The 25,483-nt window shown below is 40.6% G+C and overlaps 2 protein-coding genes across 3 annotated transcripts in view; one reads left to right on the top strand and one right to left on the bottom strand.

Annotated features, from left to right (window-relative positions):
- Positions 1 to 18,723, top strand: part of Rab1a (RAB1A, member RAS oncogene family) — a 38,476-nt gene extending 19,753 nt beyond the window's left edge. The window contains exons 2-6 of the mRNA XM_008850640.3: positions 3,913 to 3,985; positions 8,374 to 8,469; positions 15,029 to 15,124; positions 15,622 to 15,753; positions 16,922 to 18,723. Coding sequence (XP_008848862.1) covers positions 3,913 to 3,985; positions 8,374 to 8,469; positions 15,029 to 15,124; positions 15,622 to 15,753; positions 16,922 to 17,119 — 595 coding nt within the window. The 3' untranslated portion in view covers positions 17,120 to 18,723. The remainder of the gene's footprint in view (positions 1 to 3,912; positions 3,986 to 8,373; positions 8,470 to 15,028; positions 15,125 to 15,621; positions 15,754 to 16,921) is intronic.
- Positions 18,162 to 25,483, bottom strand: part of Cep68 (centrosomal protein 68) — a 28,663-nt gene continuing 21,341 nt past the window's right edge. Inside the window, exons 6-7 of one of the 2 annotated variants that reach the window (XM_008850641.3) lie at positions 22,478 to 22,651; positions 18,162 to 21,225 (exon numbers count right to left, since the gene is read on the bottom strand). In XM_008850641.3, coding sequence (XP_008848863.1) covers positions 22,482 to 22,651 — 170 coding nt within the window. In that variant the 3' untranslated portion in view covers positions 18,162 to 21,225; positions 22,478 to 22,481. The other variant, XM_008850642.2, reaches the window with a different exon arrangement.

The following is a 25,483-nucleotide window of genomic DNA, read 5'->3' as shown; positions in this document are numbered from 1 at the left end:
GTATTTTGTATGAAAAAAAAAAAAAAAAAAACAAGTGTCTTCTTGGGGTTCCTCAGGTTGAGGTGGGGAATGAGAGCAAATCATTCTGGAGGAACGCAAGGGAAAATGGCTTTAGATACTTGGGTGACGATAGAATTTATTCTCATAATTGTTTTAATAGCTTTTGTATAATCCTCATCGCTATTATGAGATATAAAATGTATTTATCAAATCTGTAATCATTATGCCAAAAAATCTGAATTACTGTAATATTTTGTATATTGTTAAAACTAACTTTAATTGTAAAAAAAAAATTAAAAAAAAAAGCTAGGTAACACGATTTATTAATATTCATAAAAATGATTATCTCTAAAAGTGTATCTTTTACATTTATATAATTCTAATAATGAAAATTTAAATTGTAATAGATATTTGAATTTCATCTTTAAGTAGATAGCTGCTTTTGAAATTAAATCACAGGACTGAAAATCATTTGCACCTTCCTAAAGATAGTATGCAAATTCTTGATTTTTTTTTTAAGTAACATTTTATTTGATGTTTTATTGATGTCTGTCATTGTATAAAATAGTATATTTAATTCTGACTTTCATATTTTCATACACATAATGTACTTTGACCATATTCACACACAAACACACACCCCACCAGCACAATGCCTTCTTTTTACTGATTATGTTCATCACGTTGCTCTGCACAAGTCCTCTGCCCATTTTGTTTTAAATTTCACACGAGTACTGTATTTACATCATTTCCATCCCTCCGTCTTTCCCCATCTCTAAAATCATGACCCCTTCTGTAATTATTTTTACACATATACAACCCACTACGTATGTGTATATATGTATATATGTGTGTGTACATATATATATATATATACACACACACACAAAATAAAACCTACTGAGTTTATTTAGTGTTGCTTGTAAATCCTTGTGTTTAGGGCTCACCACTTGGGATTGGATAACTTTCAGGGGGCTCATCCCTGGAGAAAATGGATTCTCCCTCTCTCAGCAGCCATTGATGGCCTGTAGCTCTTCATCTAGGGGTAGGGTAGAGCCTTGTGAAATTTTCCCTATGCATGTTAGCATGCTGACTGATGTCACAATGCAAGTCTTGTTTGGGCAGTCATTGTTGAATGGTTTTTTTTTTTTTTTTTTTTTTTTTTTTTTTTTTTAAGACAGGTCCTCACTATATAGCCCTGACTGGCCTGGAACTCATATTAGGCTAGTCCAGGCTGCCTTTGTTGCCAGAGTGCTAGGATTAAAGGCATGTGGCACCATACTTGGTCCTGGCTCTTACATTCTTTCTGCCCCCTCTTCCACAGATATTCTGTGAGCCTTGGGTATAGGAGTTGCATTGCAGATGTGCCAATTAGTCACTTATTCTCTGCATTTTGACCTTTTTTGGATCTCTGTAATAGCCTTCATCTGCTGAAAAAGGAAGCTTATTTGGTAAGGGATGAGAGCTACACTTACCTGGCTAGGCTGGTGTGCCTGATTTTTTTGGTTGTTTTTGAAAGTCCTTGAACATGGAAGTGGTCAGAATTGGGAAGGAGTTTGAGGGATTCCTTTGGAAGATCATGGACAGTCTGTCTACAGGTCATGGAAGAAATCTTTAAGGATGTGTTTTGAGTTAGTCCTGGCCATGGTGTTACTGGAGTTAGGCTCAGAAGCCTTTGCCTTGGGCAGCCCTAACAAGCCAGGCTCAGTTCTTTATCTTCCTTAAGTCAGTTAAAAGAGCCAGTTGAATAGTGAAAAACAGAAAACGGGGATTTATGCAACGTCTCCACATTGGGAAGTGGGACAGAGAGATCTAGCAACACCTCAAGTTCATATTTAGAGTGCATGAGGGTAAGGTTTAAGTAGAGGGCCAGAGTTAATGCATAACTAAGCAGTCTCTGTCAAGGTGTGTCCAGCCCATCTTCGATCTGTTATTGACTGGGCTTCAAGTCTCATCTTGTAAGATGGTCTGGCAAGTTAGAAGTATATGAAATTGTGTTTATTTTTCCAGCATGAGATTCCTGGGGCAATGTGAATTCTTTTTGATCCATTATTTTAGTAATCTTAGAGCCAAAAGGAGGGATGTAAGTGCATCTTTATGATATTCTCTTTCCTGGGCAAGCAAGATCAGTAAAGGCACTCTCCACCAAGCCTGATGACCTGAGTTCAATCCCCAGGACCCACTGGGTGAAAGGAAAGAACTGACTCCTGCAAGTTGTTCTCTGACCTCTATGTGTACATACACAAACACAAGCACACACAATGTAATAAAGCACTCTCGTTCCTTATAGGCATGCATGCCAGATATAGTGATGGATATATAAATAACCAGAGCCTAGCCAGTCTTCTCTCCCCTTCCCACTCATTTTGCTTTTATTTAAAAATTAAAAAAAATATTTTTATGTATATGAGTGTTTTGCATATATGTAAGTGCACCCATGTTGTGCAGTGCCCATGGAGGCCAGAAGAGGGTGTTGGATCCCCTGGGAATTACAAATGGTGGTTAGCTGCTGTGTGGGTACTGGGAACTGAACCCAGGTCCTCTGCAAGAGCACCCAGTGCTCTTACCCACCTAGGCCAGCTTTCCAGCTCCCTTATTTTGTTTTGCTTTTGAGATAGGGTTTTCCTCTGTAGCCTGGAATATGTGAGTCTTACATTGGGTACTGTGTCTGGCTTCAGATCCTGCCTTGCTTTCCTCCCCACCTACCCCCTTTGTTTTTTTGCTTATACTGGAGACTGAATCTAGGAGACTTGAATAGCTAGTTTTTCTAGTTTGCTTTCCTGTTGCTATGATAAATAAACACCACCTAAAAGCAACTTGAAGAGTAATGGTTTTATCTGAACAGTTTATAGTCCATTCTGAAGGGAAGCTAAGACAGGACTCAAGGCAAGAGTTAGAAGAATGCTGTTTGTTGGTTTGCTTTCAGTTACTTATAAAGCCTAAGCCTACCTGCCTAGGGATGGTGCTAACCACAGTGGACTCGGACATAATTAAGAAAATGCCTCACAGATGTGGCCACAGGCCAGTCTGATGGAAGAAGTTATTCATTTAAGGTTCCCTCATCCCAGGTGTGTCAAGTTGACAGCCAAAATTAGCCACATTAGGCGAGCACTCTAACCCTAAGCTGTATCTTCAGCCACAAAACCTAGTTTTCCATGTTTCTGAAAAATACTTTAATACAGGTTAAAATATTCGTAAAGTTTTGCCTTTGATTTTATCATATTTCTAGTGTACAATATATATTATAGGGGCTTGCAGAAGTTAATGATGCTTTTTTTTTAAAGAGGGGAAAATTAGACCATATTAGATTCTAGGAAAGGATCATAAAATCTGTTTCATTGGAGGATTGCTCTGAATAATACTTTGGTCTTAGAATTTTAAGGAGAGGGCTTTGTTGAGACCGGATTGAATATAGTCCATGCTGGCCTGGTACTTGCTAAGTAGCTGAGGCTAGCCTTAAACTAATGTTGTCCTATCTTCAACTCTTCAAGTGACTGTTGGGGTTACAGTTAAGACCTCGTAAGCCAGAAAAGGCTAATTTTACTGGCTGGATCAATGGAAAGTTTACTTTTTCTGTTCTGATAGGGTAGAGAGCTGGGACTTAGCATAAGTCTCATGAGTCCTCTAAGAGTACAAATCACATATGTTTCCTTTCATTTTTAACTTGGAAGAGGAAGTTCACTCTTCTGAGAGATCATAGATGATATTGCCTACTTCACTTTAATGGATAGTTGACATGTTCAGTGATCCATCAGAAGGGCTGCTGGATCTAGTTTTAGCTTCTGAAGTCATACATGGGCCTTTTCAGGAGCTGTAGTCTTCATAATGAGTTCTTTGTTTTTAGCTGTGTTTTGTTGTAGAACTTACAATGCTATATGCTTTTTATTAATGTGATTTTTTTTTTTTTTGCAGTGATTATTTATTCAAGTTACTTCTGATTGGCGATTCTGGGGTTGGAAAGTCTTGCCTCCTTCTTAGGTTTGCAGTAAGTTGAAATTAAAACACCTTCATAATTAATTATGTGTTTACTTGTATAATTTATGTGGTGTGTTTTCTAGTTAGACAAAAATTAATTCTTCAGAGTTTATTTTATTTATTTATTTATTTTTGTCTTTTTTGAAACAGGGTCTCCCCATAGCCCCAGCTGGCCTGGAACTCACTATGTCGACCAGGCTGGCCTTGAATTCACAGAGATCCGCCTGGCTCTGCCTCCCAAGTGTTGGGATTAAAGGTGTGTGCCACCAAACCAGGCTCATACCACTTAATTTTTATCAAATTGGATATTAAGAGTAATTTGTAGTTTACATTAGCAGTTGTGTGTAGGTGAAAAAACTGGCATCTTGATAAAAGGGTCTGTGGCCTGAAGTACTTGTTTCAGAAAATATCTTTTTGGGAGAGCCAGATCTTGTGTCATATGCCCCAAATCCCAGCCCTTGGAAGGTAGGGGAGTTCAAGGCAGAAGTTCAAGGGCAGGCTGAAATACATGATAATGGTCTTGGAAAATAAGAAAAAATCTTTTTGGGGATGCCCATTGATGTAAGTCACAGGTTTTAAATAGTGTCTATGCAATCAATAACACAGGAATTGTTCTTTAAATTTAAAACCTGTGGCAGTAGAGTTGTGGCAAGAATGGTAATTTTGTTTTTTAAAAAAATATTTTTATTTTATGTGTATGACTGTATTCCTGCCTCTGCCTCCTGAGTGCTGGGACTAAAGAAATGCAGCCACTATGCCTGGCTAAGAGTAGTCAGTGCTCTTAACTGCTGAGCCATCTTTCCAGCCCCTACTTTTTGGGTTTTCACTCTGTTGCCCTATCCGGTCTGGAACTCACTACGTAGACTAAACAGCCTCAAACTCAGAGATCTCCTGCCTCTGCAGCGCTCAAACTAAAGACTTGGAAACAATGCCTGGGACATGTGTGTTACTTTTGTTTGTTTTGAGATGGATTCTTGCTGTCTTTCTCTGGCTGGTCTTGAATTTTGGGAGCTAAAGTGATCCTCATGTCTCAGCCTCCCAAGTAGCTAGGATGACAAGCATGCAGCACTTTCCGGAGCCAGATATTTATTTATAAAACAATACTGCCATTGCTAGCCTGCAGAATACATACATGTTCTTGATTCTCTCAGAAGTGATGCATTGTGGTTGTGCTTTAGGTCAGTTGTACAATACTTGCCTAGCATGGGTTTGAACCCTAGCATCACAAAATAATAAACAAGGGCTCTATTGCTTGGTTTGAATAAGGATTCAGACGTGGGGTATACGTTTTCTTCTGTTGTCTTGCAGCTTACTCTCCTTTTTATGGCACTGGGGGGGTTGAACTGAGATCCTTGTGCATGCTAGGCATACGTTCTGCCACTGCTACACTCCCCAGCTTGCTGCTTTGTCTTTTAACTTTTTACCATGTCTGTTTATGTAGTTTTCATGTGATTGCCTTTGTTGTAGACATTCCAGTGTCCTAGCTTTGTCGTTTTGCTTCCTTGTCCTTGAGATTATTTCCTTATCCCTTTTTCTGTAATTCCAAGTAAGCCTTAGAGCTGAGATATCCATATGCTAACTAGTTGTCTTCTCTCTCTCTCTCCCTCTCTCTCCAGTAGAGATTTGAGAATACAGCAACAGTGATTCTATACATCACACCTTACACCATTGGGATGGTTAATCTTGGTGCCAACTTGATGGGATTTAGAATCTCCGTGGAAACAAATCTCTGGGCCTGTCTCTGAGGGACTTTCTAGATTAAGTTGGCCGAGGTAGGAAGATCTGCCTTGAATATGATCAGCACCATTCCATGGTCTGGGGTCCCAGACTGAATAAGAAGGAGAAAGTGAACTGCTTTTTATTATTATTTTTTGTCTTTTTGAGACAGGGTCTCCCTTCTCTCTCTCTCTCTGGCCTGGAACTATGTAGACCAGGGTAGCCTTGAAATCACACAGATACACCTGCCTCTGCCTCCCGAGTGCTGGAATTAAAGGTGTATGTCACCACACCTAGTGTTCTCTGTGACTTTTTGACTTTAAATCAATTGAAATTAAAGAAAATTTTTAATTTTAGTTCCTCCTTTCATTAGCCACTTGGGACTAGTGACCATCATATTGGCCACCACAGGTTATGCTATAGAAAGTCCAGTTTGGCAGTGTTACTCTTACCAGAGTCTGGCTTGATTAGATTTGGGTCCATCTGTATTGGCACAATACTTCCTATGTGTTGCTGTGCGGTTCAGTGATGATTGATCTCTTCATTCTTGTATCTTTTCATGTTAGTTTTTTTTTTAAAACATGTATTGACTTAATGTGTGCGTGTGTGTGTACACAAATGCGACGGTGCACGTGTGGAGGTCAAAGGACAGCTTGCAGAAGCCAGTTTCCTCTTTGCACCGTGTGGGTTCTGGGGCTCAAACTCAGGTCATCAGGCTTGATGGCAGACACCTTTATCTTTTGAGCTGTCTTGCTGGCTTGTTTTAGACAGAGTTTCACTATGTAGCCCTGACTGGCCTGGAATTCCTCAGACCAAGCTCACCTTGATATCCAGTGATATTCCTGCCTCAGCTTTCTAAGCACTGGGATTACAGATATGTACCAAAAAAGATTTTCACATAAAGATAATAATTTTGTTTTCATTCTCAGTAAAACGTCTTGATGTATACCTGCAGGAGGCATAATTTTAAAAAGTTAGCATTGGGTTAAAAAGCTGAGGCGCAAACATGTTCATATGAAAACATGTATACATATGTTTATAGCAGCTTTATTCATACTGGCACCTAAATGGAAACTACATAGTTCTATCAACTGACATAAACAAAATGTCACCATATAATGGGATCTTACTCAGCTGCAAAAGAATGAAGTTGTGGCTGGAGAGATGGCTCAGCCATTAGGCTGCTCTTGAGGACCCAGGTTCAGTTCCCAGCACCCACATGAAGGCTAATAAATCCAATTCTAGGAGATAACGTCACTCTCTTCTAGCCTCCCCAGACAGTACATGCATAGGTGCACTTATATACATGCAGGCACATACACATAAAATAATTTTCAAATGACATTAAAAATGATGGTGGGGCCAATGAGACAGCTCAGCAGGTAAAGATGCTTGCCACTAAGCCTCATGACCTGAGTTTAGTCCCTGGGACCAACATGGTAGAAGGAAGGAACTGACTCTTAAGAGTTGTCTTTTTACGTCCACATGCACACACCACAGCACACACATATACACACAATAAACTTATAAAGTAATAAAAAAATTTAGAAATCAAGTATCAATCTGGGGTATGATCGAACATGTTGGTAATCTCAGCATTCTGAAGTCTGAAGTAGGAGATTCATGTTTGAAGCCAGTCTGAGCTATATACAGCAAGACCCTGTCCAAAACAAAATAAAGAAAACAGAAGAACTAATTGTGTTCTATGTGCTACAATCTGGATGAACCTTGAAAACATACTCATAAGTGAAAGAAGCCACTTTTTTCCTTGTGCTTGTTTGTTTTTGGTCTTTTGAGATAGTGTCTCCCTCTAGCCCTATAGCCTAGAACTCACTGTGTAGACCAGGATGGCCATGAGGTCATGGAGTTCACCTGCCTCTGCCCCCCGAGTGCTGGGACTAAAGTTGTGGCTACTTTTTTGGCATTTATTTATTTATTTGTTTATTTAATATGTATGAGTTTTCTGTCCGCATGTATGTATGTTGGGAACTGAACCCAGATCCTCTGGAACAGGAACTAAGGACAGCTAGTGTTCCTAACCAGTAGACCATCTCTCTAGTCCCCAAGCTACTTTCTTTGACTCCATTCATGAACTGTTCCCATAGCCAAATCTCAAGAGTTAGGAGATAGTGGTTGCTGTGATCTGAAGGAAGAAGGGAAATGGAGAGTGCTGCCTATGAGAACAGCTCCTTTTGATGATACATTGTGGAGTTAGGTGGAGGTGATAACTGTGGCAACCTTGGGTATATGCTAAAAATCACTGAGTTGTATACTAAAGAGAGACTTGTCTGCGTTTTATGTCAAAAAAAAATAGCCTAAGCCATAAATACTTCTAAACACACAAGAATGAACACTTTTTCAGTAAGTGAATAGGGTATTGGAAGAGCCAAGAGTTTTGCTGATTGATGATTTATGTCAGGTGGGGGAGGTCTGACAATTAGTCTTTTCCTTTATGCCATATGTAAAGAATTTGCCAAGAAGTGTACAAAAAAATAGCAGTACTTGAAAAAAATCTCAAAGGAAAAAGACAGTTGCTAACTAATCAGTATTTTATATCAGAACAGGAAACAGGCTTGAGTGAATTATCAAATGTTAACTTTTTAAAAAACTGACAATAATGCAAGTAAATTTTTAAAAATTTATTTTGTTGAACATTAATTTTCATTAACTTTTCTCCTTTAGGATGATACATATACAGAAAGCTACATCAGCACAATTGGTGTGGATTTCAAAATAAGAACTATAGAGTTAGATGGAAAAACAATCAAGCTTCAAATAGTAAGTGGTTCCTGGTTAGAAATGGTTTTGGTAAATGTAAAGTGTATTTTGTTTATATTTAATATGCTAACAAAATTGAATGTAAAGTTTCTTAAGCCATGTATCTATGATAGACTGGTAAATAATTGTTTAGACCAAAAAGCATTCCCTAAGATTGCTTTTCTCAAAGAAGTTTCTTCTTTTGTTCATTCGTCTGTTCTGAGGATTGAATCCAGAGTCTCTTTTGTGTTAAAGTGTGCAGTTACTTGTCACTGGAGTGTACCCCGTGCCCTCCCTGTTGAAATTTCCATTCATGGAGATACTCTCTTTTTTTTTTTTTTTTTTTTTTTTTTTTTTTTTTTTTTTGTCTTTTTTGGGACAGGGTCTCCCTGTAGCCCCAGCAGTCCTGGAACTCACTGTGTAGACCAGGCTGGCCTTGAACTCACTGAGATCTGCCTGCCTCTGCGTCCCAGGTGCTGGGACTATAGGCGTGCACCACCACACCTGGCAAGATACCCGCATTTTAAGTCGATCTTTCTTCAGTGCAAGATCTAATTTTCCTTGCCTTTTCTGTGTGTCTTTACTGTGCTGAGTGCTGTGGAACATTGCAAGAAACTTTGTAAGGGTATGCTTGTCATACATGCTGTAAAGACAAATGTTTATTTCTATGAGGTTTTTGCCTCCTAAATTATTTTTTTATTTTTTTCAATTTTATGTGTATGAGTGTATTGCCTGCATGTATGTAAGTGCACCTGTGTCATACAATGCCAGCAGAGGTCAGAAGAGGGCTGGGTGCTGGAAACATTCAAACCTGGGTCCTCTATAAGAACAGTCAGTGCTCTTAACTACTGAGCCATCTCTTTAGCCCTTGTTTTTTCTTTTTGTGGCAGGTCTCACTCTGTAGCCTTGACTGGCCTGGAATTTACTATGTAGACCAGCTCACCTTAAACTCCAGTGATCCTCTTGCCTCTGTCTCCAGAGTGATGGGATTACTGGTGCGTGTCACAATGCCCAGCTTTTCTTTTAAATTTATTTTTATGTCTGTGAGTATTTTGCCTGCATCTAAGTGCACTATGTACATTGCTGGTGCCTATGGAGGCCAGAAGAGCATCGGATTCCCTGGAACTGGAGTTAAAGACAGTTGTAAGCAACCAAGTGGGTGCTGGGAACCAAAACCAGGTCCTCCGCAAGAGCAACAAGTGCTCTTAGCTGCTGATTGATCTCTCCAGCTGGCTTTAGCTCTTTCCCTGAGACTGAGTTTCCTCATTATTTTTTCCTCCCAGTACTGAGCATTCCACCTAAGACTTGGTACATGCTAGGTAAGAATGCTGTCACTGAGCCATATTCCCAGCAGTGTCCTCTCTAAAATGTATGATGTGACCCGATTTACTAGCACATAAAGCCATTGAGAGAATCAAACATAGTAGTTCTGCCTGTGTGTGTTTGCCCTTGGTAGACTTTTAGACAGTATATTAGTATACTGATGATATGACATATTCAGGGGGAAGGATGTTCGATAGTTTTTTTTTTGTTACCTTATGTGAGTCTGTTGTTGAAGATTCATGACAAAAGTGTGTTTGACACACATGAACACACTCTGGTATACCAAATTAGGACTTGAAAGGATATGATTCTCAGACATAGCTTGAAGTACTTTGACTCATTGACTAACTGGGGTACTTTCCATATTGATTTCCCTCCTCATTAATCTAAAGTGTCAGCTTTCTACAACAGAATTGAAAAAGATCCACTCATACCTACAGCCCAGGTACCAATGTGATATGTGGTCATCAATCTCAGTAGCATTTGGGTATTTGTGTAACATTCATATTTTATACTTTGTCTGGAAAGGATCTTAGAGATCACTTTGAGTGCACCTTTCATCTTCAGTAAGACTTTCTTTACTATACTTGATAGTGTTGTATGAACGTGTTTGGAAAACTCATCATTTTCAAAGCAGCTACTTCCATTTGTAAATAAACTCTAGCTATGAATTCTTTACATTGAGCTCAAGCCAGTTTCTTTTGTCTCATTCTCCTGCATTCTGAAGCTGTTAGAAGCAGATCTACTCTTCTGGTGGCATCTGCCCTTCAGATAGATGTCATCACACCCTTCCTCCTTACCTCAGTTGATTGTTCTTTATTTTTTAAATTTTATTATTTTTAATTTACATGTATACGTGTATTGCCTGCATGACGGTAAGTGCACCCGTGTCATGCAGTGCCCGCCGAGGTCAGAAGAGGCTGTCGGATCCCAGGGACTGGAGTTATGGACAGCTGTTAGCTGCCATGTGGGTGCTGAGATTTGAACCCGGACCTTCTTCAAGAACAACCAGTGTTCTTACCCTCTGAGCCATCTCTCCAGCCCCGATCATTCCTTTTGGAAGCAGTTTTCAAACCTTTTGCAGTTTAGGTTATGCTTTCATTTTTAAGTACGTTTTCTAAATTGGATTCCTAAAATAAAATATCATCATCCTCTGAATTTCTTAAAATTTTTGTCTCTTGAGCCAAGTGTGGTGGTACATAACTTTAATCCCAGCACTCAGAGGAGAAAGGCGGATCTCTGAGATCAGAGGCCAGCCTGGGTCTACGTAGCAAGTTCCAGGTAGCCAGGGATCTAGGGAGACCTTATCTCAGAAAAACAAAACAAAAACTTTCTTGGACTTCGGAGACCCATCATTCTCGTTGTTACCCACTGAGAAATATAAAAGGAAAGCGTGAGTCTTTTTTTTTTTTTTTTTTTTTTTTTTTTTTTTTTTTTTTGGTCTTTGAGACAGCGTCTCTCTGTTGCCCAGCTGGTCTTGAACTCAGAGATCCGCCTGCCTCTGCCTCCCGAGTGCTAGGATTAGAGGCGTGGGTTTTCATGCCCAGCTGGAAAGCATGGGTCTTGACTTGCTGTCTCAGTAGCTGTATTACCTAGTAGTCTGGATTTTGGGTTGCTTGGTTTGTTTTGTAAAAGTATGTATGGGCTGGGGAGATGGCTTAGTGGATAAAGTGCTTGCCATCCAAATGTGAGGACCAGAATTCACCCACATAGATATCAAATAGGCGAAGGGGGCCTACCTGTAATCCCAGCCTCTGGAAGGTGGAGACAAGGATCCCTGGAGCAAGCAAGCTCGCTAGACTAGCCATATCCTTGAGTTATGGGCTCAACTGAGAGATCCTGCCTCAATGAACAAGGTGGAGATTGAGCAAGGAAGACTTCTGACATCAGCTTTAGGTCTCCATGTGCCCTTGTACCCACATGCACATATACTACACATAGACCTGCAAAAGAAAAAAGGTGTGTGTCTTGTACTTCTGTGACTGGTGTTTTTACAGTTTAAATGCAAATCTCTCCTTCAACCCTTTTCCACTTCATCTTGCTGGGCTGCTTTTATTCTTCTAAGCGTTCTAGGACTGCAGTTTATCTGGTTAGTGACAACAGCCAGGTCTTCATCAGAATTGGTGATAATAAAACATTGAGCAGAGAGGGACAGGTTGCTAAGAGAAGACTCCAAAGGTCATTTATCTCCAAGGAGATCAAGAGGCTCCTGAGGGGTAATAGTAATCTACATAGTTATTTGAGTTCTCAGCCTCAGTCATTTGGATAAAAAAGTAAAACTTGCCTTTATTTGTATCTTTTTTTATTTTTACTTTTTAAAATTATTTTTATTTTATGTTTATGCGTGTGTTGCCTGCATGTAGGTAAGTGCACCTGTGTTGTGCAATGCCGGGGGAGGTCAGAAGAGGCTGTCAGATCCCCTGGGACTGGAGTTACATGACAGTTAGCGGCCATGTGGGTGCTGGGATTTGATCCCGGGTCTTCTGCAAGAACAACTAGTGTTCTTAACTGCTGAGCTATCTCCCCAGCCCCTGTATTTTTGTTTTTAGATACAAAAAAACTTTTACATTATTATCCCCCCAGGAGTATGCTAAAGTATTTTGAGACACAGCTCACTATGTAGCCTTGCCCAAGCTGGATTTGAACTTGCAGTGATCCTCCTCCTACACCTGTTTTCTGAGTGCAGATGCTGGGATTACAGGCTTGTGCCATTGTGTCCAGCTTTGTAAAGACATGATTTTTCCTACAGAATGCTTTATACTGCACCTGCATTTTATCATGTTACTATTCTCTTATATTTAGCAGAATTAACATTAATGCCTTAATATACAGTCCTCCCATTTCCCCATTTGTAGGGTGTGTGTGGGGGTATGTATGTGTGTATCTGTGTTGCTGGGAATTGAAGCACAAGAAACATACTCTACTACCCCTGTACTATGTCCCTCAGTCTACCAGTATCTTTTAGTGGAGTATGTCGTTAATCTAATTAGACAAGCTTTTCTTAAGAAGAGGCCATTGTTCAGGAGCAACTTAAGCAAAATTCTCATCTCCTTTTTTCTTTTTGATGTTGAGAATTGAATTTGTATATGCTAGGCTGCATCTCCAGCTTCACCTAATTGTCTTTGTTAAAAATTAAGGCTTTTTTAGGGTTGAAGAGATGGCTCAGCAGTTAAGAGTACATACTGCTCTTGCAGAAGACAACTTCAGTTCCCAGCACACATGCTGGGCAGTTCATAACTGCCTATAACTCCAGTTCCAGGGGATTCAACACCCTCTTCTGGCCTCCTTGGGCACCACACACATGTGCACATACCCCTTCTCCCCATGTATATAATTAAACAAAATCCTTTTAAAGAAAGACAACTAAGGCTTTTTAAATTTAAGAATTTAATTTTTCAGTATTCTTAATTTTCTTTAAGAAGCCCAGAACATTAAAATATTGATTGTAAGCATTTCATTTTGGTGTTGGAGCCTAAGTGGTAAGGTGTTCTTAAAATGAGATTTATATTTTTATCTTTAGAAATTTTTTTAGGGGCTGGAGAGATGGCATAGTGATTAAGAGCATTTGCAGCTTTTCTAGAGGACCTGATTTCCATCCCCAGCATCCATGTTGAGTGGCTCACACTAGCATGTAACTCCAGCTCCAAGAGATCTGACACCCACCCTCTTTTCAGGTTTTGGGGGAACATGCACACACAAGTGCACAAACAAACACATATTAAAACTGTAAAAAAAATATTAAATGTTGTATTTGTATGTGATGTGTGAGTGTGGGCATGTGCATGCCACAGCATTGTAGAGGTCAGAGGACATGTTCTATTTTATTTTCAATATATATTTTTAATTGAATTTTTGTGCATTTCATATAATACACCTTAATCATATTTAGACCCTCCTCCCCATCTGCACCCCGACACCTTTTTTTCCTGTTACTCTCCATTTTACTTTTTTATTTTATTTTAACTTTTATAAAAACTTTATTGAGAATTTCATACATGCTTATAAGGTGTTTTGATCAAATCCATGCCCGCTTCCTCCCAACACCTCCCATATCTCCCCATCACTTTTTTCTTTTTCTTCTTTCATTTATTTATTTTTATGGGGCTTTTGGACTTTTTGATAAGAATAGGAGGTAGGAATTGGCTAGGCAGTTAGGGTAAAAGGACCCCAAAGAAAAGTAGCCTGGCTAATGGCTAAAACTCACAAATATCCTTGGGACTGTTAGTAACATACTCTGTTCCAAAGGCCAAAAATGTCAAAAGTACTTGGGAGCTTGTATCTAATCCTCAAAAGATTTTAGGGCACCTTTCATTTTAAAATTTTTAATTATTTTTGTTTTATGTGTATGAGTGTTATGCCTGCATGTATGTAAGCACACTTGTGTTTTTCAGCGCCTGCAGAGGACAGAAGAGGATGTCAGATCCCCTGGAACAGGAATGATGGATGATTGTTAGCTGCCACGTGGGTTCAGATTCACACCTGGGTTTTCTGCAAGAACAGCCAGTGCTTTTAACTGCTGAGCCATCTCTCTAACCCTTGTTATTTTTTGAGATAGGGTCTCTAATTGTACCCCTGGCTGGTGTGGAACTTGTAGGCCAGGCTGACCTTGAACTCAGAGAGATTCTCTTGCCTTTGTCTCCTGAGTGTTGGGAATACAGGCATGTGCCACCACATCCAGACAGAGGACAACTTTTGATAGTCGGTCTCCTTCAACCATGGGTTGGTTCCAGGGATAGAACTAAAGTCATCAGGCTTGTGCACTGCCTGCCTTTCTCCCTCAAGAAATGAGTTTTAGAAAGGTATTTAGAATAACCTTCCTTACATTATTTTTCCTCTGATTAAGATAATACCTGAAGTGATTCAATGCCATTTTGACTGGTAGTTAACTGAATTAGGTCTTTCCATCTTCTTTCTCGCCAGTGAGTCTGTCTAATGTAGGGTTATCTCTGTTCATAGGTCTTGGCGCCACTCTGTTAACTGGTCTCTATTCACACTGACTGCCTTGCATAACTTCTGTTCTTGAAGAACTTAAAATTTGGGTCTCGGAACCTAACTAGCTAAATTGTAGGCATCATCTTTTCTGAACTTTCACTTATTTGACACAATGCAATTTAATAATGTATGCATTAAATACTGTTGCCACACGAAATGCCAATAATTTATAACTGCAGAAACAGAACTATTTTTTTTTCCTTCCTGCATTTTCCCCCAACTATGTTAATGGAATTGTTTGGCTTCCCTGGTTGTTTTCCAATAGTGGGATACGGCAGGCCAAGAAAGATTTCGAACAATCACCTCCAGTTATTACAGAGGAGCCCATGGCATCATAGTTGTGTATGATGTGACAGATCAGGTAAGTTTCTGGAGAAGATGGTGTTACAGTAACAAAGCAGATCAGGCTGGCCTTGAACTCAAGAGAGATCAACTTGCCTCTGCCTCCCGAGTGCTGGGATTAAAGGCGTGCGCCACTATGCCCAGCTTGGGTCTCTTTTTCTTAACTTGTCTAATAGTAACACTTTGCTGTTATTCATAAACCAGAATTCTGCACAATGTTAGACAGGTTTTGTAGTATTTTAAAATTTCAGTTTAAAATTTGGGTTTGCCTGAGTCCTTAAACTGTATTTCCCTCTCAGATGAGGTTATTTTTACCTTCAAGCCTTTCAGTTCTATCTGATGGATAATTTAGATTTGTGTTGCCATTGTAGTGTATTAGCTGATTTCTTTCCTTGCATGATAGTTATAGCTAGAGTTGTCTCATAAGCTGGTTAAATACTTCTGTTCATCTGTCACTTGATCATTAGTTGTGCCCAGAACTGTATCATTATTCTTAAGAATGACTTATCTTTTTAGGAGTCCTTCAATAATGTTAAACAGTGGCTGCAGGAAATAGATCGCTATGCCAGTGAAAATGTCAACAAGTTGTTGGTAGGGAACAAATGTGATCTGACCACAAAGAAAGTAGTAGACTACACAACAGCAAAGGTATGTGCTCTAGTTTGCTTTCTCTTGCTTCAGTAACACCACAAACAATAGCAACTTGGGGAGGAAAAGGTTTATTTCAGCTTACAGTCTATCAAGGGGAAGCCAAGGCAGGAACCTGGAGTGGGAACTGAAGGAGACCATGAAGGAACACTGCTTACTGGCTTGCCCAGCTACCTTTTTAAAAATCATTTGTATGTCGGGCGTGGTGGTGCACGCCTTTAATCCCAGCACTTGGGAGGCAGAGGCAGGTGGATCTCTATGAGTTCAGCCTGGTCTACAGGGAGACCCTGTCTCAAAAAGACCAAGAAAAAAAAATCATTTTTATGTGTACAAGTTTATTGCCTGCCTATGTGTAAGTGCATCTGTGTCATACAGTGCCCAAGGAGGTCAGAACAGTTCATTGGATTTTCCTGAAACTGAGTTGTTAGCCACCATGTAGGTGCTGGGAAGCAAATCCAGATCCTCTGCAAGAACAGCCAGTGCTCTTAACTGCTGAGCATCTCTCTAGCCCCCCCCCCCTTTTTTTTTGAGACAGGGTCTCCCTGTAGCCCCACCTGGCCTGGAACTCGCTATGTAGACCAGGCTGGCCTTGATTTTAAAGAGCCTCTGCCTCTGCCTTGTTCCACCATACCTAGCTGAGATACCTTTCTTATACAGTACATGCCCACCTGTCTAGGGATGGCACCACGCATAGTGGGCTGGGCCCTCATATCAATTAGCAAGAAATGTCTCACTAAGTACATACATTTAACAGTACTCAGGAGGCAGAAGGGTCTTTGTGAATTTGAGGCCACCCTGGTCTATGACATAGTGAGTTCCAGGTCAGCAGGGGCTACATAATGAGACTGCCTCAATGAGAGAAAGAGGTGCCTCACGGACATGGCTACAGGTCAGTATGATAAAGGAAATTCCTCAATTGAGATTTCTTCCCAGTATGTCTAGGTTTGTGCCAAGTTGACAGAAACTAACCAACACAGTATGTTTAAAGTTTGATTTCAAAATAAATTTCAAGACATTGAATTTTAGTTACATATGGGGATGGAGTCCTACAATAGCCTGAACTACCTCAACTTTTAAAACTTAGTCTTCTCCATTTCCATTTCAGATGGCAGGACTGGACTACACTAAAGACTTCCCAGTGTTCACTGTACTTTATTTACTCTTTTAGGAATTTGCAGATTCCCTTGGAATTCCATTTTTGGAAACCAGTGCTAAGAATGCAACGAATGTAGAACAGTCTTTCATGACGATGGCAGCTGAGATTAAAAAGCGAATGGGCCCTGGAGCAACAGCTGGTGGTGCAGAGAAGTCCAACGTTAAAATTCAGAGCACTCCAGTCAAGCAGTCAGGTGGAGGCTGCTGCTAAAATTTGCCTCCATCCTTTTCTCACAGCAATGAATTCGCAATCTGAACCCAAGTGAAAAAACAAATTGCCTGAATTGTACTGTATGTAGCTGCACTACAACAGATTCTTACAGTTTCCACAAAGGTCAGACATTGTAAATGGTCAATACTGACTTTTTTTTATTCCCTTGACTCAAGACAGCTAACTTCATTTTCAGAACTGTTTTAAACCTTTGTGTGCTGGTTTATAAAATAACGTGTGTAATCCTTGTTGCTTTCTGATACCAGGATGTTTGGTTGGTCAGAATATATTTTGTTTCGATGTTTATATTGGCATGTTTAGATGTTGGGTTTAGTCTTCTGAAGATGAAGTTCAGCCATTTTGTATCAAACAGCACAACCAGTGTCTGTCGGTTTCCATGCATAAAGTTTAGTGAGATGTTACATGTAAGATCTGATTTGCTAGTTCTTCCCTGTAGACTTATAAATGGAAAGATTACACTATCTGATTAATAGTTTTCTTCATACTCTGCATATAATTTGTGGCTGCAGAATATTGTAATTTGTTGCACACTATGTAACAAAACAACTGAAGATATGTTTAATAAATATTGTACTTATTGGAAGTAATATCAAACTGTATGGTGATAAGTATTGTTTTAATTCTTACGGTTAAAGGGAAATAGAGCTTTGCATTATACTCAAAACAGCCATTTGTATGTACAACCAGGGCATAGACTTCTCTTATAGCGCAGCATCCAGTATTTGCTTTCTAGATAATAGACCTGACAAATGACCTAGAGAAGCTTCTGTGCTGTGTAGAGACTTAACCAGCTTTACTGGTTTAAGGAGCCCAAATTGTATGGACTAACAAGTTTAGAATGTATGCTGCCTAGCGCTTCATCTCCAATCCTTCTAAACCATTTGAAGTGGCTTCACTGGTAACACTTTTTAAAGTCATCTGTGGTAGAGGTGGAAAGCAGCACATCCTTCCTACCCAGCAGTGATCAGGTAAGGTGTGCTGATGTTTCTTCCATGCAGATGTCACCCCCCCCCGCCCCCTGTTTTTTTTTTTTTTTTGAGACAGTATCTCAAGTACCCCAAGGTGGCCTCAAACTCACTATGTAGCCGAGAACTCCTGATCGCCTGCCTCCACCTCTAGATATCAAACTTTTTTATTCTTTATAGTTGTATAACTCACATTGGAGGAGTTTAAGCATTAGAGTAGAAAGCAGGAAATGTTGATTGCCCTAATTATAGAAATTATATCCCTAAAAATTAACTGAAAACATGAATGCTAGATGGGAATGATGAGAGAAATAATATATTTCGGTGAAATTTTTGCATGTGTGGAAATTTTGTTAAATAGGACCTTTGAGATCCTAGACTTTGCTTTTGTCTTACTGTGGGAAATGAAGTCTCTAGCAGACACTAGCATTTTAAGATGACAGAGGTCAAAGATTGTTTCCTTTGGTTTAAGTAGCAGCCAGATATTCTTCACATGGGGCCTAGGATGTGGCTGTTGGCAACACATTACGGGATCTTTAATGGTAAAAAAACTATTAAACTAAAAATAAGCCAAAAAATTATAGGTTTCTTTATTTTTCACTAAACAGACAATTGAAATACATGGTACAAAAATAAGTGGTAAGATTATTGTAAAATGAAATGGACAGAATAAATATTCAATTTAATTTTCCATCTATGAGAATTTCACAATAAAATCATAGTTTACTTTGTATTATAGACGTGCTTGTTGGATCTATTCATCCTTATATAAGGCATTTGGAAATTCCTGAAGTTAAAATAATTATTGGGGTCAAGATTTTGTTTTTGGCTTATCAATACAAAAGAGGAACGAGTTTATAAACTTCTCTATAACTAAATGACACAAACCAACATAAGACAGTATGATGCCATGCACTATAGCTTCATACAGTAAAAGTTATTCAGACTGTCAGCTTATTCTTGGTTACCAGAAAACATCACATGAATTTTATAATTTTACATAAACATATTTACAGACTTAGTTTATAAAATTCTAGTGTTTCTCCAATGGTAGCAAAATTGGGATTTTCCATTCTCTTTCAGTATCTCATTTTTCAAGTACAAACATTCAAGGCTTATGAGTTTTCATCTGTTTGCATAATAAAGAACAAGTGGCTGCCATAATTAGCTTGCATAAGAATATTCTAAGCAGTGGCAGTCACTGGGGGAAGTCCTCCTAAAGAACGGTAGTCACTGTGGTCTAAGCAGTAACTTCCCATGCTGACATGCGGTAGAAATCCCCTTCAGCATATATACTGCCACTCGCCACCCCTTCTTTGGGTTCCATTTAAGTTTCAAAATCGCCCTGTACTGTAGCAGTCTCCCGTTGCTAGAGCTTAGCCATGGGCAAGAATCCAGTCCTGAAATGCCACTTCGCTGTGGACTCAAATGCTATTACCCATTAATGCCATTAAGTGCATACTTAAAAATTCTAGTGTGGCAGTACACTGCTAGCCAGTGTGACTACCTGAAGGTAACTTGACCGTATCTGCCCACGGAAATAGTGTTGGCACCACTGTCCTAGACTGAGGCAGTTTCAGCTCAAATGCCTTCACACACAGCTGAAGATTATAAACAACTGTATTTGAGACTCCTTAGTGGTATTCACACCCAGGTTCATCTAATCTTTTTTATTTCAAAGAGGATGACCAAAAATACAGATCATCCATATGGTATTTTATTCGGAAAACAGTATATCCCAAATAAAATAATCTGGAAATTGTCAGTTGAAGCTGATTATAATTACACATTGAGAGAGTGTCACATTCTGTGTTCAATTGGTGTACTTGGCTAGTTGTTTTCAGTAAGGTCATCTTCAGTTTTTAGGCTGATTTTCATGTCTGTCAAAGGGGTTTAACTCCTAAGGACTGCTCTTATCTTCAGTGGGAAGGCCACATCAAAGGTGAAATGTATCTATTTTTAACCAATTCTAGGTTTAAAGGATGTTTTGCATATATTCTTATAATTGACAATCATTTGCTAGGGAGGCTTTTTCTCTTGAAAGCACATTGTGTATCGTGTACAGGAGAAATTAAGATTTGGAGATGGCACAATTGAATCTGGATCGTGCCCATAAGCATTATGGTAAACCATACATACTGTACAGCATATGTAATCCTGTATGTGTAGCTACTACTGAATAGCAGTCTTTTTAAACGCCAGAACACAACAGCTATTTTCTAGTGACTATGAAGTCTGAACATTTCTGAAGCTGAAATGCCCGTCTTTGATATTTACTGTAGGCTTCAAAATCTATTAACTAATGCTTTGAACAATTCTTTTCCCATTCAATCTGTTGTTGACTCCTAAGCAACAAAAAATTTCTCTTTTTTTTCTTCACCACTGGCAGCTTTAATTTCTGTACTGACCAGACTGTATGGCCTCACCCATCCCCTTCCCCAGCCTTGGAAAGTACAAGTGGGGGACTGAGTCCCCCCAGAGGTAACCAAAGTCATTCCAAAGTATAATGGCAGGTCTTCAGCTCCTTGATGCATTTTCTTCTAGGGTCAGCGTTAACAGGAAGGTGGAGACCTATACCCTGAAGCTGGCAAATAGATGTCCTAATGCCCAAAAGACTTACTTTGTGGAGGTTCTATTCATTTCCTGTTTTTCTGTGGTAGACTAAGGACTCAAGTGTCTTCTAACAATCATGGTGGAAGTTTACAAATGTTAAGGTTTTGGGTCAGCTTTTCACTCTTAGATCCCATCCCCATGTATGCCAGAGAATGCCAAGTACTCAGAAACTTCTCAAGCAGCCCACAGTAAATAACCTCAGTAAGTATTGTCTGCTGTTTAACTGGAGGAGGGAAATGTGACCTGTAAGTCGATTAGTATTTTACAAAAACTTGCAAAGCCAGGTACTTTCTGTAGAGAAGCACCAAATAGAAATTTTGCCTTTGTTGAGAGGGATTCTTGTAGTGAAAACAATGACTTGAGCCCTTAGAGAAAGGAAAGACATTCTAAAGCTAGTACATTAAAGCTGTGTTTCCCCCTTGACTTAACTGCTAAGTGGTCTTTACAAGAAGTTCTTTGAAAGAGCCGACTTTTGGTTGATGATTGTTTCTCTGCTTGAGATGATGCCTGAAAGAGAAGGCAGGCATTATAGGCATGCTGCAGAGGAGAGTGACAACAGCAATCCTCTGCATCCACTTCAGAACTAAGACAACTGCTTAAAAAGTGCTTTCACTGCAAGTGCAGAGCTCTCCTTCACTAGTATTATTTTCAGACGGTCTTGGTATATAGCCCAGGTTGGCTTTAATCTTTGAATCCTTTCCAGAGTGCTGCGTTTACAGGTGTGCACCACTACCACCATCACCCTTGGCTGGAGTCCCTGTTCTTGACCCATATCCAGTTGAATGTTCACCTAGAAAATCTTTCAAAAAAAAAAGATTACTTTCATGTGTATGAGTGTACATACTGCTTGCATGTGTGTAAATGTACCTGTGCAGTGCAATGCCCATGAAGGGCATTGGATCCCCTGGAACTGGAGTGATGGATGGATGTTAGCTGCCATGTGGGTGTTGGGAACTGAACCCGGGTCCTGTGCAAGAGCAGCTAGTGCTCTTAACCACTGAGTCATCTCTCCAGCCCCACCTAGAAAATCTTAGAACACCAAAAACATTTTGTTGTAGAAAAAGGAAGTTCCAGAGAAAGAGTTGTGGAGTTATGATGGGCTAGGAAGTAAAATCCTATGGCAGGCACCAGGTAGCTCTTCCTCCCTTTCTCCTATTAGTCATCCCATTTGACTTTGCACTTGTTAAGTCTCCAAGGTGTGTTACCTACCTGCCCCAAGCTCTCTGAGGAAGGATGTAGGGTGGGAGATTTACAGAGATGCACTGTAGGAAGGGGGGTGGCAGGGTAGAGAACCGGCAGGCAGCTGTAACTCTGGGTTTCTGTGGGCATTTGTGTTGTCAGAACTGCTTAGAGATGGAGTGCCAAATGAGTTGGCTGGGAAGAGCTGGCAGACGGGGGGCAGTTGGAGCCCCATACTGGGGAAGTACACCTATACACAACAAAGTACGGGTGAAATGCTGCTGTTGTCGTGGGTGGCAGTGAAGAGAACACAGCAGAAGTGGGAGTGCGGTGGGGTGCTCTTGTCCACAACAGCACAAAACCAAGTAGTGGGAGGCGTGAAAGTGAGCTTTCATCATTACAGGAAGACCCACAATATTCTTGGCAAGGGTAGTGGCTTTTTCAGTACTAGGGCAGCCTACCTTCAGCACTGAATTTGTTTCAACCACTGTTATCCCAACTAAGCTTCTAAGAAGTTCCTTATTTGCCAGGTATGGCCTAATCAGCTTGGACAGCAGACTTTAGGGGTTTTTCTACTTACCATGTTAAATTCCTTCACATGGGTGTTCTTTAGCTGCTGTTGGCCTTTTGTCAGGAATGAGTGTGCAGCCAGCCAGCATGTCCACAGAGGCCAAGATAGAATCATAAAGGTGATCTGCATGGCTCTCCAGCTCATCAGACTGCTTTGCAATCCTCCCAAGGACATCCTTTAAAACTGACAATGAGTTTTAAAGTGGTATAGTATTTTGCTCATTAAGACTGTGGTCTGTGGCAGTAATACCATACCCCCCCCCCCTTTTTTTATTTTCTGAGGCACGGTCTCATTAGTCCAGGATGGCCTCTTACTTGCTTTGTAGCCAAATATGACCTTGAACATAGGGATGTATACTACCACGCCTGTTTATGCAAGCATTCTACCAACTGGGCTACATCTCTAGCCTGTGTACTTGGGATGTTTGTGTACCTTTGTGTGTGGGGGGGTTCAAATGTGACAGAATTAGAGAAATGACAGGACAAGCCAGTGTCAGAGTGTCCTCGTGAGGAGGAGGAATGGTGCAAGGTCAGGGTGGTCACAAATGGCAAGCTCCCCCCAACCTTAAGAAACTTCACTTCTTTGGTTCAACTCAAGCTTCCTGTGCCTTTATCAGCTTTGTTCACTGCTCCCTAGGCTTCCTGCCATAACTGCGACATCTGCCAGCAGAGGAAGGGAGAGAGGAAGCTGCCTATCTGCACACAATGCTGACTGGATGGGCGGAGGGAGAAGGAACACAGGCTGGCTGGTTGAGGTCAGCCTCAAGGGAAGCCACATCAGTGCCATGTCATCAGGGCAAAGTGCTGTCCTAACAACTCTTCAGAGAGCTGGGTAGCAGAGGAATGCAGCTGTTAGGGTGGCTGGGTCAGGCTCTGCTGTCTTCCTGTGTGTTGTCAGTGGAATCTAGGGGCCTTTTCTTAGAAACTTTTTGTACACTGTGAGAGGCTAGAACGGGAAATAGAAATCTTTCTTTTCCCAGTGTGATTTTTGTGTTGTTTTAATTGAATACATGCATACAGGAGCATCATTTGGCTTAATGACCACAGGTCTGAGTCATTTGACCCATATAAGAAGTTGGTGGGGGGCAGGTGTGGTGATATACCCCTCTAACTCCACCACTCAAGAGGCAGATACAAGTGGATCTCTGAGTTTGAGGCCAACCTGGTCTGTAGGTCAGACAGTGCTACATAGTGAGATCCTGTTGTGAAAAAAAAGTTGGGAGTATGAGACATAAATGTCGGCCTGTACTTAGTAACCGGGTCAAAATTCAGTGAAGACATGGGGGACTTTGGTCTCTTGGCAGTTAGGGGTAAGCTTTAGTCACGCCAAGGCTATATTTATGGTCAAGTAAAGTGGTCTGTAGCTGTGTGTCCACTCAACAGGATGGGCTCTGAAGAAGCAGTGTGTATGTGTCTGTCTGTGTCTGTGTGTCCACTCAACAGGATACTCCTGGGAGGAAGAAAGTACCAACTAGCTTAGCTCTCCAGTTATTTCAGGCAGAGAAAAGAGCCTGGATTCATGCTTGAGACTCCCAGAGAACAAAAGGCCTCCTCTGGCCAGTGAAACAGCCCTAAGTCCCTTCTCAGAGGCAAAGTAGGGTATTCTTACTACCTTAGGCACTGAAAAGTATTCTTAGATTTGTGAAAGTAAAAACAGTAACCTTTAAAAGGCTTCCTAGTAGACATGGCCTTGCCAAAGAGGTGTTCTGTTTATGCTCTCCTTTTCTTTTAGGCCCCATACCTTCAGGTCTAGGACAGCAGCAGCAGGCAGGCACACACAGGCTGCCTGAGGCATATCCAACTTCTCTAGAATGTTGTGTCTGTTTCAAATAACTGTGATTAGAATTTTTAAAAATTCTATGCCCACGTCTTCAGCCCCACGCTCAGCGTGTTCAGTAAAATGCTAGAGTTGTTAAGGCTGCAAAGGAGTGTGACATCAAGTTTCTGCCCCAATATGAACCTAAAAATCAGGGCTGGTGAGATGGCTTGAGGGAAGGCGTTTGCCGGCCTGACCCTCCGCACATACACAAAGTTCAAATTGCCAGGCGTGGTGGTACACACCTTTACTCCCAGCACTTGGGAGACAGAGGCAAGCAGGTCTCTTAAGTTGAGGGTAGTCTAGTCTAACAGTGAGTTCCAGGCCAGCTGGGGCTACTCAAAAAGACCAAAAAAAAATTTTTTTTTTAATAATTTAGGCTTAACTATTAAAAACACAAAAACCTAAAAGTCCCACTGTAAAAGCCTGAGGAACCCAAACAAAGGCCTTCAGAAGGCCATGGGACGGCAGACATAATTTATGCTAAACAGTTGCTTCCCTGCTGGAAACTCTTCAGGGATCACTATCAAAATCTTTCTACATGTTTGCACGTTTCCCTAGGGCACAACTGGCAAAGTTTTGGGCTGTCAGAACTGCAGAGTGTGTGTGAGGGCTTCTTGCCACCTAATGGGGCTAGAGGTACTGTGAAACATCCTGCAATGCACAGGAAAATCCTTACAACAAAGAATTAAGTAGCCTCACACGGCAGTGGCACTAGGACTGAGAAAGCGTGTTTTGCAACCTTCCAGTAGGTGCCTGCCCATCACTTCTTTCAAGCCCCAGGGTTCTGTGTGTACTGAGCTGTATCTATGCCATTTGATTCTGGTGTAAATTCCACCTCACTCTAAAACTGAGGCATGATGTAACTAGGCTCTTCAAGCACTTACCTGTGTAGGACATTAGTGGCTGCTGTGAGGAGTCCACCAGTTCAGGGCCTTTACCTAGTTTGTCCTCTACAGCATACCATCGCCCATTAGGACACTGATGAGCATGAATTCTTGGCATCCAGCACATTAAGAAATACTCTTATAAGTTCTCATACTTGGCTAAGTTGGGGGTTTATCCTGCAAAATGGGTTTGAACCTGGTTTGTATATGACTGTAATCCTGTCCCTTCATCAGTTTAATTAAAAAGAAACTATTTGTGAATTTCATGCAATCTATTTTTTATAATACTCAACTCATCCCTCTAATTAGTTTC

The sequence above is a fragment of the Nannospalax galili genome, unplaced genomic scaffold, assembly GCF_000622305.1.
Source record: "Nannospalax galili isolate Female #2095 unplaced genomic scaffold, S.galili_v1.0 scaffold805, whole genome shotgun sequence".
Classification (NCBI taxonomy): domain Eukaryota; kingdom Metazoa; phylum Chordata; class Mammalia; order Rodentia; family Spalacidae; genus Nannospalax; species Nannospalax galili.
Note: the sequence above shows the minus strand (reverse complement) of the source record. Positions and strands in the feature narration are given on the sequence as shown.